The sequence below is a fragment of the Falco peregrinus genome, chromosome 7 (genome assembly GCF_023634155.1).
Source record: "Falco peregrinus isolate bFalPer1 chromosome 7, bFalPer1.pri, whole genome shotgun sequence".
In the NCBI taxonomy this organism is placed as follows: Eukaryota; Metazoa; Chordata; class Aves; order Falconiformes; family Falconidae; genus Falco; species Falco peregrinus.
The window spans coordinates 29,811,784-29,825,801 of record NC_073727.1 but is presented as its reverse complement, the minus strand read 5'-3'; the positions used below and the strand labels follow the sequence as shown (position 1 = coordinate 29,825,801).

The 14,018-nt window shown below is 40.8% G+C and overlaps 1 protein-coding gene across 1 annotated transcript in view; it reads left to right on the top strand.

The window, feature by feature from the left end:
• The window catches only part of ROS1 (ROS proto-oncogene 1, receptor tyrosine kinase), a 71,659-nt gene that overhangs the window by 48,625 nt on the left and 9,016 nt on the right, over positions 1-14,018 (top strand). The window contains exons 34-42 of the mRNA XM_055810730.1: positions 548-735; positions 1,371-1,460; positions 2,167-2,302; positions 2,714-2,876; positions 3,146-3,210; positions 5,850-5,979; positions 6,992-7,089; positions 7,746-7,949; positions 9,050-9,184. Of these exons, the coding sequence (XP_055666705.1) occupies positions 548-735; positions 1,371-1,460; positions 2,167-2,302; positions 2,714-2,876; positions 3,146-3,210; positions 5,850-5,979; positions 6,992-7,089; positions 7,746-7,949; positions 9,050-9,184 (1,209 nt within the window). The remainder of the gene's footprint in view (positions 1-547; positions 736-1,370; positions 1,461-2,166; positions 2,303-2,713; positions 2,877-3,145; positions 3,211-5,849; positions 5,980-6,991; positions 7,090-7,745; positions 7,950-9,049; positions 9,185-14,018) is intronic.

The following is a 14,018-nucleotide window of genomic DNA, read 5'->3' as shown; positions in this document are numbered from 1 at the left end:
CCATCAATCTCAGTCCAATGGGGAAAGGAAGAAATATACCCAGCAGTCAGCAGATGCTACGGGAAACTGGCTAGCTAAAGAATTGGGTCTTCACTGCCAATGACCTGCTTCCTGTTTAGCTTGTGAAATCTGATGCACAAGAGCCACTGAATTACTCTGGGCCCAGGAAAGCGAAAACCTCTGACAGGACACAAAAATAAATGTTTTTTTTTTTTTCTTCTGAAAGCTAAATAAGAAAGTTTTGAAATCTTGGCTGTGAGGTGTATGTTGAAACGGGTGAAGGAGTGCTGGAGCTTTTTGTGTCTAAAAGGTTCTAGCATTCAATGTCCAATGCCAAGCTAAAGCTGTGTGATTCCTAACATTGCTGAAGTGGCATGGTACAATTTTCTGCTCCCTATCCAAAATCCCACAACCAGATTGAGCTTTCATGCAGGCAGAGAGGTGTTGTGAAGGCCGTGGAACCGAAGTGAAGAAAGCGGGGGGAAGCAGTCAACTGCCCACCCTGTGTTAGTGACATAGCGGTGTTATTTTGCTGTGCCTGTTGCAGGAAGCAGTCTGACAACACCAGCAAAGTCAAGTCCTCATGGGAGGTGGTTTACAATGGCTCCTGTGCCAGTGTTTGCACATGGAAGGCTGAGAACTTAGAAGGAACTTTCCAGTTCAGAGCAGCAGCTGCAAATGTGCTGGGACTTGGTGAATACAGTGACACAAGCAAGGATATAATTTTGGGTGAAGGTATATCTTGTACTTTCTTACTATGTTAATCAAGCTTTTTATTCAGAATAATTATAGCAATTTATGAAAAGACCTGCTGTTTTAATAATGATGTTGCTGCACACAAGTAAAGTAATGTGTCTAAGAGGTAATAAACAGTGACATTTATATGGTGACCCCAGCTGCAGGTGCTTATCCAGACTCTTTTGTATGGAACAGTAGACCCGAAATTTGCTTCTGTGCATTCATACCAGTTTGTCTCTGTGGCCCTGCACTGTGCATTATGGTATGAATCTTGAAATAAAGGCAAGCTCCCACACTGGGTAAGGATGTGAGGTTTACTTTTTGCCTTCAGCCAGAACATTAGACCTACACTCTATGGGTGTTTTTGAAAATCCCACCTTGAGTGGATCAAACAATTCAGCATTTTCTCTGTCCGTGTACACAGTAGGTCATCACCACAGGAATGGCCAAGAGCTGGGGGAGGAGGATTACTCGGACGAAATGCAGACATCTACATACAGCCTACAAGAGAGCTTTGGGCAGAGGAAGACATTTACACATCAGGCAGCTCGAGGGTTCTAGTTTGCTCAGCTCCGTAGGATTGATATAATTTGTATACTGTCATTGATCAATTCTCCTCTTCTATTTAACAGATACTATGATCTCCCCAAACACCATCATTGCCATTGCTGCTATGATCGGAGTTGTGCTGGGCTTGACTGTGGTGATGCTATTTGGTTTTGGTAACTGGCTGAGTTTTTTGCATATCCTTGGTTTGCCAAGTCTCAGTAATCACAGTTCAGATGGCAGGAGATGATAGGCCTCTGGGTTTAAGGAAATGCTGAAGAGTCCCCAGGGTGGGAGCTGGCAGGACTTTGCATATTTTCATCCTTTGAGGCTCTAGAGATGGCTGGTTATGTTTTCAGTGTCAAGGACAGGATATTCACTCCATCCTCAGGCATTTCTCCCTGTGCAGGGTGAGCACAGGAATGCTGAAGAAACTGACATTCCTGTGTATCCTTATAAGAACTTGTACCTTGTAATTCTCAAGTTACGTACTTTGCTTATTCACCAAAGGGTTCCTTTTTTCCCCCTCTTAAACTTTGTCCCTAAAGAAAGGATGTAGAGATTACCCTGAGATGTAGCTGTCTATGTGATGGTCCTGCCCTCTCACTCCTTATCTTCTCCCTGGGATACGTCAGCAGCCCTTCGAACTTGGGTCTTGCCACATACAGAAGTGAATGCTTGACTGATTTGTCAGTTGTAGAAGCAGTTCTCTGTGTTTTGTGGGAAAAACATGGTGGCCAGATGGAAATCTCTTGCTTACACAAGCTGCTGGGTGTGGGGGGGAGGCATCAGTTTAACAGAATAACAAGGAACCTGTAGCCTTTCAGCCTGCTTGCGATGGTCTCAGAGTGAAGTATCTGACGGTCTGCTTTTCTGTTCCAGTATGGCACCAAAGAGGGAAATCCAGAAAACAAGCCTTGCCTAGACAGACGGTATTTATCAAGGAAGATAAAGAATTAGCTCAACTCAGAGGGACAGCTGAGACAGTGGGACTAGCCAATGCCTGTTATGCTGTAAGGTATGTCCTTGCGGCAAATGTTATTTTCAGGACAAAAGCATCTTAGAAGGCTTCCCTGGACTGGTTTTCATCAATGCACTCATCCCTGACACCTCAAGGTGGACTTAAGGGCTGCATCTGCGCTGCAGGGCAGGTCTGCTCTGAAGTCCACCCTGCCATGCTGGCTCTCTGCGCCCTGGCTTGCATTGCCCCAGCTCACCCTGCATGCTAACGCTGGCAAGAAACACAAGTGCGCAGGGAAGGAAGAGGACCTGGTGTTTTCCAATAGCTTCCAAAACATCCAGGCTTCACCCAAGCTCTCCTTAAATGTACCTGATAAGACAAATAGTAACAGATTCTTTTAAGGAAGAATTTTAATAACATTTCAACCATTCTTAGTATGAACAAGTGACCAGCGTTGCTGTTTTCTAGCACTCTTCCGTCTCAAGCAGAGATTGAATCATTGCCAGCCTTCCCTCGGCACAAACTGAACTTGCAAAAATTGTTAGGAAGTGGAGCATTTGGAGAGGTGTATGAAGGGACTGTAGTAGATATCGTGGCAGATGGAAGTGGAGAATCCAAAGTAGCAGTCAAGGTAATTACAGCTATTTCTCTGGCAACAGAATGGGATGGGCAGAGAGATTTGGCTCAGAAGTTATACCACAGAAACAGGTGCTGACAGAGTTGGGTATTTCCTTGCAGTATTTCTTGCAAGTCAGTTAAAGCTGAGCCTATCTCCTTGTAATGATTGCTGGAAAATAATGTGTATTTAAGGTCATGTCTATGTCTGATCGCTTTAGTTAAGCTATGTGATCATGGTGATGGTGACCTAAGTGTTTTACACTTTTCCTTTCTGTTGAATAGACTTTGAAGAAGGGTGCAACAGACCACGAGAAGAGTGAATTCTTGAAGGAGGCACACTTAATGAGGTAGGGACAGCTCTGCCACTGGGCACTGTTTGAAGCCACTAGCATGTGAGGGTGATGGCCTTCAAGAGGAATGAAAGCAACACTTCCCTCTAAGCAAATTACTGTGGTATTTTTGAGGTGTTCTCCTGTTTCTGCTAAAAAAATAAATTAATCCCTATGAATCTTATGAAAATAAAGCTATACATCTGGTTAACAAAATTTAAGATACAGAGCGCCGGTTCAGTATGCTCACATCATGGATTTATTTGTGTTTGGACTGATGTATTTCAGTATCTTTGCTCCCCTAAAAATAAGTTACCTGTAAAAGACAATTGGGCATCACTTGGCTAATCTCATTTTCCCAGATATATCAAAACAAGCTGATACCTTGAAGTTTCAATTTACTGTAGAAACTGTTTTTAAAAAATGTGCATACTTACCACTAGAGGCTGCCACATACCTCTTCTATCGAGGTAGACTTTAACAATGCATCTCTCACCGGTGCCGGTGTGAGGATTTCACAGAAAGGTCTGTGTGTCAGCTAGAAATCTGGTTTTCCAGAGTCTCCACAGAAACAAGTAGAAGTTCAGCTGGTAACATGAGACTGAGAGTGTGCTTTTGGTTTCAGATGCACTTCTGCACTTCTCCGACTTTTATTTCACGAGTGCAGGATTAGAATCATCTTTTGAAAAATGAAGGATTTTATATCCTGTACAGAAAACATAGTGTTATTAAATTTGAAATTGATTTTCACAGCATTCTTTTTTTGTGTTTACATATTTTTTTTAAAATATCTTGCATTTTTTACCTAACTTTTTCTACACTTTATACATTGAACGAGGTAAGAAGCTTGTGAAAACCAAAATGGAACCATGTAATTAAAGTGTAAATTGATGAAAAAGAGTAAGTGTTGTGCATAAACTTCCTACAATCTCTCTTCAGTCTACCTAGCAGTCATAAACCCAGTTAAGGTCTCTTTTCTGTGAAGTATGGAAATTATATGTAACCATGGTTAGTCTCTGAAGCTTTCCCAGTTCTGCTTTCTTGTTGTAGCTAATAATCCAAAACCAGAATTACTGGAAAAATATATAATTGGAAAGTCTTATGTTTAAATGTAAACAATGATGTGGGTCCATATATATCCACTAATACAATGAGACATAGAAATAAAGAGAATAGAAAAGTTTAAACATTATATAATCCCAGTAGTCATTAAACAATAATAAAAAATTATATGTTTTCTATTCTTTAAATCTTGCATTTTTTAAATGTGAAGAAAGAATTATTTAGTGCCCTCATGGTGACCTTAGTGATTTTTCTTGATGTTCATCTGTAAGGTCTAACAAATGAAACCAAGGGCAGAAATGAAAAATAAGTGTTCCTGATTGTTTACAAACCCTGTTATTAGATATTTAAATGCAACTTTTATTTTGCTTGCCTTTTTGGATGTTCATTAAAATTTGAATTGTACTGTTATGCATACTGTCCCAGTTAAGCAAGGACTATTTGTTTCTTTTAGTATTGCTATGCAGCAATGGGGAAATTGAATGGCCTGTATTTCAAAAAGTAATTTGATATAGGTTATTGATGAGACATTTGTGTACAAATATATGTAGCAAATTCTTGGGTGGATCCCATCACTTGAGAAGTCAGGAATGACAGCTCAGTGGAGAAAGGATTGCTGAACTATAAGGAAAGTGCCAGGTGCTCCTTCCCCTCTTTTGTTCTTGAGAGTGCCAAAGTTTGTCTGATTGAGAGGTATGTGCTAGGGGCTAAGTGGAAACGTCGAATTCAAAATCACACTTTGCTAGAGTCTTTGCCCATGCCTAAGATTATGTGAACTGAAAGACTTTAGAAGGAAAATGTCCCTCTTTTATTTGTTTGTTTACACTGGTGCATTTAACAGCATTTTGGACAGCACCAGTTCCCACAGTAGAGTCAAGTTTCTCTGAGTGCTGGTGCAAGTCCTTTCACACAGCAGTGTGAAGGGAAAACCATTTTCTAACACAAGAAATGTGATTGTAAAAACACAGGCACTCACACAGGCAATAAATATTCTTCATTCTATGAAAAGCACTAGATCTGAGAGTGCTAATTGCTCTGTGGTAATCCCCATCTTTTTGGACACACGCAATTACTAGCATATCTGCAAGTATTCCTGATGTATATTTTTTTTCTCTTAAAAATGTACTGTGAGAAACAGTTCTCTGAATTGTGAGAATATGTCGCACCTTGTGCTTTTACCTTTCTCTGTGCATTTCTCTGAATCATCAGTTCTACTGTGAATATAGTAGTAAAAGTACACTATTAAAATAATGTACACAGCTTTAATGTACAGGTGGCAATTCATGTATTCCTGGATGAGTTTGCCACGTTTCTTTGCTTCCTGGAAATATGATGAAGTGTGCTTTTAATACGCATGTGTGCATTAGAGTGCCCATCAAAATGCAGTGTAAGCCTGTGTTTTGAAAGGATGGCCCTGAACTCTCCCCGTGACTGAGCAAATCCAGGCACTGTGAGTTACTAAATCATGTTGTTGGTAGAGGCAGGATTGTAAAGACCAGACTACTCATTCATTGCTTGCAGCTATGTGCGCTTTATTAGCTATCAACCAACTGGGTGCTCCATATGTAATCTTACAGTTGTTTGCTTCTGTTTAGTAAATTTGATCACCCCCACATTCTGAAGTTACTTGGTGTGTGCCTGTTAAATGAACCTCAGTACCTTATACTGGAGCTGATGGAAGGAGGGGATCTACTTAGCTATTTACGAGGAGCCAGAAAGCAAAAGGTATGGTAAAGACCATGAGACTTGTATTTTTATCATGTAACTGCCCACAGTTTCTCAGTTTTTCCTTTTCTCAAAGGCCATGGTGATGTTCAGCTGTTTCTGTACCTGCAAGGTCTGACCTGGCTTTGCCCTAACACCCTCAGACCTCAATGTTGAGTGCTGACCTTGCATTCAGAGTTGCTGTGAATGTCATTAGACCACTGACCAAAACTGTGTTTTCAGTTGTGAGATGTCTTCTGAGTTTCTCACTATGGATACCATGATCAGTCCTTTGAAAAGTGATCATAAATAATGATGGTCATGTACCTGGCCTATTGGGCCTCACAGGATTTTTTTTTGGTCTTTGAATAGCAGCAATATCCTTAATGTGCTAGGCACAGTCCAGGCATGTAAGAAGATGCTGTTCCTTGCCTGTATCCTCAAATTCATTAGAAGGAAAGAGGAGAAAAGAATAAAGAGTACATGTCTTTAACTAAGTAAATTTTTTCTGTAGTTAGCATGCAGATTAAGAGTATAGATGGTAGGACTGTAGGTCAAAAGGACCCAACACTGAAATTTTATAGCATTATAGCAATTGTCTAGTTCATTTATGTGATCAGATCAAATCTACAGTCAGTATTGAACTCTACTGAAATGTATATACATGTATTGTACTAGGATAATATATGATACTGATTAATACAGCAGCAAGCTAACCTGATCTGACAGTAGGAGGAAATTTTCAGGTCCCATTCCTTCCACTGTGATGAAGAAACAATTCTGAAAGTCTCGGGATAGCCTTAGTCCCCAGTCAAAGAACAGTGTTCACCTGCCTTGCAGCGCAGTGATTTGGCAGTTTACCCTGCATTTGCCCTGTTGACATACAGAGACTTTGCACCTGTGCTTCACATGTTTTGGAAATATCTTACTCATTTCAAATGAGGAAACAATACCATATTTGCATAGGGAGGTTGTCATTCTGAGTTTGTAGAGCTGAAAGACATGCCTAACCTTCTGTCTTTGTTTCCTGTAGCTCCAGGGTCCCTTACTGACAGTGACTGACCTCTTGGATATGTGTTTGGATATTTGCAAAGGCTGTGTCTATTTAGAGAAAATGCATTTTATACACAGGTACAGAACTTATTTCCTTAGTCTTCCAAGGTTTACCCACAGTATCAGGACTAATTATTTTGCCTGGGAAAAAATGCCTAGAAAGATGTCACAGTGTAATAGGGAAGGTGAGAGAACTGTGGTAAAATTTAGTTTTATGCTTTTCTGCTAAAAATCACCTACAGTTCTCTCACAAAATGGTGGGCTACTCTACAGTCTGAAGCCAGGACTCAGTGCACCCTAGGCAAGAATTATCCCATGCAACAAAAAGAAGGGCAAGTGGAGAGATTCATTTACTGTCTTATAGGTAGATATATATATATATACATATACTGCTAATAGGTAGATAGCAAGGACACAGAGCCAGACTTTCCTCAGAGGTACACAGGGAAGAGATGAGAAACAATAGGCACAAGTTACAGGAATGGAAGTTAGGTAATATTGTTCACAACGTGCAGGATCAATCACTGGAATAGGTCGTCCAGAGGGGCTGTGTCATCCCCAGTCTTGAAGATACACAAAACTTAGCTGGATGAGGCCCTAAGCTACTGGATTGGACCTCAGGGTTGGCACTGCTCTGAAGAGAGGGCTGAACCAGATGACCTGCAGAGATCCCTTCTGACCTGAATTATTCTGCAATGCTGACTCCATCCTCCTGTTTCTGTCTTACAAATCAGGGACCTGGCTGCTCGCAACTGTCTTGTGTCTGAGAAGGAATATGAGAGCTCCTCCCGGATAGTAAAGATTGGAGATTTTGGACTTGCCAGGGATATCTATAAAAATGATTATTACAGGAAAAGAGGAGAAGGTCTACTCCCTATCAGATGGATGGCTCCTGAAAGCCTCATTGATGGTGTCTTTACAAATCGCTCTGATGTCTGGTGAGTTATAGCAGCCACACAGCTGTGGGAATAATCATGCTGAACCTCACAGCAAGAAAATATTGGTTTACAGGAGGAATGATGAAGTTGCATATTGCCATCTCTAATAATTTTAAAGCTAAAGCAGATTTCCTCCTAAGTGATATTTTAATGAGCTAATGAAGTTTGGCACCACGACAGTACCTGCTATGGATATATTTCTTAATGCCTTGAGCCCTAGCTTTGGATTCTGGCTGGAAAGAGCTAGTGTCACTCAATCAAACAATTTTGTGTTAGGACCACAATGTGGTTCTTGCTTGATTGGGCAGTGAATTGACTGCCTGCATGCTTTTCCATTTTGTTTTCCGTTAGGTTAATTGCCATTTCCTTCCTACAGCCAAATACTTTCCCCTTACCATTTCACCCTCTTCTGGTGTCTTCTTTATTTTGAAGCCCTATTTTCTCAGCATCGTTGCAGAAGGTCATAGTACTTTGCCATGGAGGTTTACTTAGAGTCTGTATTTGGGCGGGTTTGAGTTTATGGTGAAGAAGCAGAGACTCACTGTCAGGATGCAAAACCAAACCAAACCAGATCCATTAAACCTGGGATCCACCCAAGTTTAGATTTCAGTAGCCATAGGTACTCATGGTGGGTTATAGCCCACCCCAAGTCCTTACCCACAGCAGCCCATCCATTTCACCACAACTCTTAAATCTATCTAAGCAAGGTCTTCAGTGCTCTGTGCCAAACCAATTGAGGTGCTGATTGCTTTGTGAGTGGTGCTTAGGAAAACTTGTCTTTCTCCATTTCCAGCACCTCTAGAGATTTCTAAGCACTTGTTTAAGTGAGGACATGCTCAAGCAGAGTGTTGCCCAGGGAAGCTGTGGCTATATTTGGTCTTCTAAGCTGCATGTCAGTGAGTCTGGGAAAGTGTGTCAGTTCTACACATTTATTTTAGCTATTCCAGAGGCTGGCTTAAGGACATATGGATTGTTTTACAACAAATAAAAGCTTCTTACTCCTAATTTTTCTAACCGAGTCTTGCTCTTAGGCTAGAGACATTTTAAATGTTGATAGGCAGATTATTCATGATAACTGTGGTTTTGTCTGTGTTTCTTAGGGCTTTCGGAGTCTTAGTGTGGGAAACATTAACTTTGGGTCAACAACCATATCCAGGTTTCTCCAATACAGAAGTTTTACACCATGTACGATCAGGAGGAAGGCTAGAATCTCCAAACAATTGTCCTGATGACCTGTAAGTTATTTTTGTTTAAATATATAAGAAGGAAGAGACTTATTGCCAGGTGGACATAATTTTGAATGCTACTTATACCCAAGCAGAGTTCAACATCCTCCATTTTTTTCTCAATAAAACATCTAGCACTTGTAGCTGCCAACCCGCTACTAGTTAATCCAGGGAATGCAGCCTGTGAGTAATAACTTGTGTTGAAGTTGATACATGTATAGTGGTCTTTTAAGCAGGATTTCAGAGACAATATAAAGTCAGTATTGGGCATAAATCTGGTAGTAATGTAGTAACAGGCTGCGAGTGGCTGATGGTGTGGCTTAAAAGTTAAGATGGCTTTAAGAAAGAATTTACTGTTCCCTGAACACCATGTGCCTGCAACAGCAGATACAACTGGCTCTTTCAATGTATCTGCAGGAATTAGGCTAATGTCAGAACATATGTGGAAAATAAGCTGTGCTCTCTTGGCAAATAAAAGTCTTACAAAAGCCAATAAGAAAAGCTGAAACAGTACAGCAAAAGGGAAGTCTACACTTCTGGTTAGTCTTTAGCTGAGCTGGATGAACAAAGCTTTCACAATTCCCATTTGTCTTGACCACAAAATTCATGTTTAATTGTAAAATTCTTCAATTAAAATAATAAAATAAATACATATAGTGTGTCAAACCCATACTGGCCAGAGGTGTATAAAGGAGGAAGTTGAACCTGAGCCAAACAATCACTCAATATTGTCTAATTTCATGTCCTGTATCACCCACTCTGCATAAGCAGCCACAGCAATGCACTTGACAGCTGGTCCTGCAAATGGAAGAAGAGGCTACTTAAAATGCACAGTTCTTACTCATGGGGCTGAGGAAATGGCTTGAGAATAATACTGTGATTGGCAAGCCCAGATCTTTGTGATAGGTCTCATATCAATAACCATGCTCTGAGTTCCAGAGAGGGTGATTATTTATCATTATGTAGGTATAGCTGAAACACCATATTAGCAACAAAAAAACCTCAAGTTTAGCACTTGGAAGAACTGAAGAGATTAGGATTTTGAGAACAGAGTGAAAACTGGAAGTCACAGGCAAATGAGATCCCAAAGCAATTTCAGTTTCAACATTTTCTGCTGTAAATTTTTCTCAAAAAATTCCTGGCAGCTATCCTATGGGTAGAAAAGCAGAGGAGCTAATGCTTATCCATGTACTAGTTTGATATTCAAGCTCACACACAAAGGCTCATAATTAGCCTTCAAAACAAGTGACCAGATCTTCAGAAGAATCAAGAAAACTTTGCTTGAAATAATTTCTAGGGTCCCCAATATTAAATTTAGCATAGCAGGTAGGGCTTAAATGCTAGTCTGCCTGTTGTAACTTGTAGGATCAGGGCCTAATAGCAGTAACATAGTTTTTGAAAGCCAAGGGGCTGAATGAGCTCGTGGACTCTTGTACCATCTTTTATCTCATTTGGTGAACACTCAGCACCTGCATGCAGCTTCTGTCAGTAACATAAATAGCTTTTTGCTACTTTGCTAGGTCATTAATGGCATGCTGGGATTCTTGACATTCCTGCTTCCCTCCTTGTAGTTTTGAACCTGCATCAGGACATCAGCAGTCAGTAATTGTCTCCTCTGCACTTTGACTTGCTCATTGTCATTTGACAAAACAAACCATCACTGATAGGAAGAGAGTTCAAAGGCCAAACTACTTCAGCTGAGAAGTGTTTAGGAGTCTGTGGTAGGCTTACACTGCAAGGGCAAGCAGGACTGACACAGAAACCTTGGGGTGTAAAAGCCCTAAGGAAGTGGGATTGGAGGTTTTTTTTTTCTGGCAGCAGGGAGAATTTCTCCCCTTCACCTCTACAAGATGTTACTCCAGGGAGTAATCATCTACTTTCCCCCAAAGAAGTGTGGATATGTAAAGCTTGATAATGAATTGGTAAAGCGGCTTGGGGATCTATAAATGAGCCACGTTCATTGAAATATGAATTAGATGTACAGATGGCACTACTTTTGCAGTCAGAGATCCATATCTGGCACAGCTATCTGGGTGTGAGGCTTGTATGGAAGAGCATGCCAAGGTTTGGACTGAACTGAGCTAATTTAACATAGATCCTCAAAGGTTGCAGATTACAGCCAGGAGAATTTGTACAAACATGGTGCCACTTGCTGACTTGAAGCTACAGTTTCACCAAATGCTCATTCCCATGCAAAGTTACACAACTGAGTTTGATGAAGAAACTAGTTTGGTAACTAAGAACTTTGGCTGTTTGGTTCTGGGAATGCCCCCCTGGAGGGATTTGGAGGGTGGGAGAGAAGAGATCACTCAGAATGCATCAGATGAAAGCAGGGGCTCTTCTACACCCCAACACATTTTCTCCTTTTCTAAGAAAATCCCCACATCAATTGTATTTTCCATGTCATGTGAGAGAAAACTGGTAATGTCCTGTAGCTCCTGTGCATTAAAGCACAGCCTCCAATATTAAGTACTGAATATTAGCTCTTTGGTTTTCCAGGCTCTCACATTCTTATTTGCCCCACATATGCAGCCCTATTGGACATATGGTTACCAGTTGTCCCACCCAGGTAAAACACAGTTGCGAAGTCCAGGTGTGTACATGAAGGTGTACAGGCTAGTTCTTAAACCTAACATAAGCCTTTAGTTGATGTTGTGTTTGGATCTGTTATTTTTTATCTCTTCCTGAATGGCTTTCCCCATGAAGTACAGGAATCCTCTGAGTCTCTTCCTCATGCTGAAGCAATGCACTATTTGCTACCCCATGTCTGGCACCCCCAAAATATGGGAATGTGCTCAAGCTGTCATTCATCTTGCCATATTAACCTGGCTTTCACCATCTTGACTGGTCTCGTGCTGATGCATTTCTGTGCTACTGAAAGTTTAGGCCATTTGACTTCAAACTTTGTATGTCACAATATGCCTTGAGAGCTAAATATTATGCCACAAATAGCTGTCCATGCAAAATTTGCAGATATATTCTGAAAGACCGTTAAAGTTTTTGTAATTAGAAACCTAAAGCCTATCTGAATTAAATACTTTGTGAACAATATCAGTTCTATCTGGTATTAATATTTTAAGCCAACCAGCAAGTAATCTGATTTAGGAAATATGAATATGGAATATAATTAAAATGAGAAAACTCCAGTTCTGAATGTTTTGGCAGCAACGAATATCCCCACTTAATAACAAAACTGAATGACTTTATAAAGCAGATTGTCCAATAAGAAATTAATTATTTAGAAAGTAGAGATTGGTCTCAGGAATACAAAAATATTCAGAATCCACATTTGTCATGTTCTTGCTTCATAAATGAAAAGACATTAGGTTTAGGTCATATATAAGAAAGACATTTTTACAGTGGGAGTGGTGAGACACTCAACAGGTTGCCCAGAGAAGCTGTGGATGCCCCATCCCTGGAAGTGTTCAAAGTCAGACTGGATGGGGCTGTGAGCCACCTGATCTAGTGAAAGATGTCCCTGCCCATGACAGGGGGGTTGGAATAGATGATCTTTAAAGGTCCCTTCCAACCTGAACTGTTTTATGAGTCTATGACATATCATTTCCTGTTTCTTTCTCCCTCTGCTTGCCTATGGCTGTCTGTTTCTTCCTTTCCATTAGAAGAGCAGCGTACTTAGTCCACTCCTCATTGCACAAGGCTCGGCTTATGAAAACCCAGGTGCTAACCTAGTGGAGAATGGCACCTGAACTCATGTTTTTTCTTGAATATCCTACCAACCAGCATGACTAGAAAGCAGATTGTTTAGCTGCCAGCGTCCAAGGCTGGCTTTTGAAGTCAATGTGATAGACACTTTGCTGGCAGCAGAAGGAAAACCATAGTTATTTCACCTCAGTTTAGGTACTATTCAGTACTTTTCCATCTGTATTTCCAGTGTCATCAATAACCAGTACACCTACCTGAAAGTAAGATGAAGTGTTTCAGAGCATTAGGAAGTCACTACCACTTTTTAAAACAGATTTTCAAGACTTCATTGGATCCTTTTGAAAAAACAAAATCACTGTGTCAAGCTCCACAACCACATGATACAGGTTAATGAAAAGTGGATCTGAAACAATTTTTCTACTCACATTTCTTACCCAACACCAATACTTTAATGAAAAATGTCATTGAAAAATCAGAAGTCAAGAAATTTCTCCGGCCTGTCATCAAGGGCTTTATAAAATACCCAATTGTGGTGAAGGACAGCAGTCTCTTTTTTAAGATGGATAAGCAAGGATCTGAGCAAGCCAATTCATTTCACATAACTCAGTAACGCCTGGTATCACATAGCAGCAGGTCTGGGAGGTTGTTTGTCAGAGGAGGATTTGAACTTAGGGCTTAGAGGTGAATACTCCACATTCCAGTAGCAGCTTCCTGAACCAGCCTTTCACTGGCTGCTCAAACGCTGCTCTCTGGTTTTGAGGCTAAGACCTTTCTCCGCTCCCAACACTTAACATGTCCAGGTGCTGGATGTGTTTTGGTTTTTAGCCTGGCTCCCCCTGGCTTTTGTAGGATTTGGGTTTGTGTAGCCTAGACTCCTGTTGAGTAAGCAATATAAATCAGCCCCATCCTTTAGACAAACAGGAGGGGCAGCTTTCCGCTGAATGCCACAGATAGTGTTGTACAAGGTGGGCTAGGATCCCTGCACCCAGAGGAAACTCAGACCGTTTTTGCCTTTGATGGGAAAACTTACTCCTATTTATTTTGGTCTGGAGGCAGAAGTCTAAATTAGCCCTCTCTGTTCTGGAGGGTTTGCCTTGAACTTCCCCTAAATTTGAGGTAGCATGAGTTGAAGGAGGATTAAATAAACTGATAGCATCACATTCATTTCTGGGTTTAGATA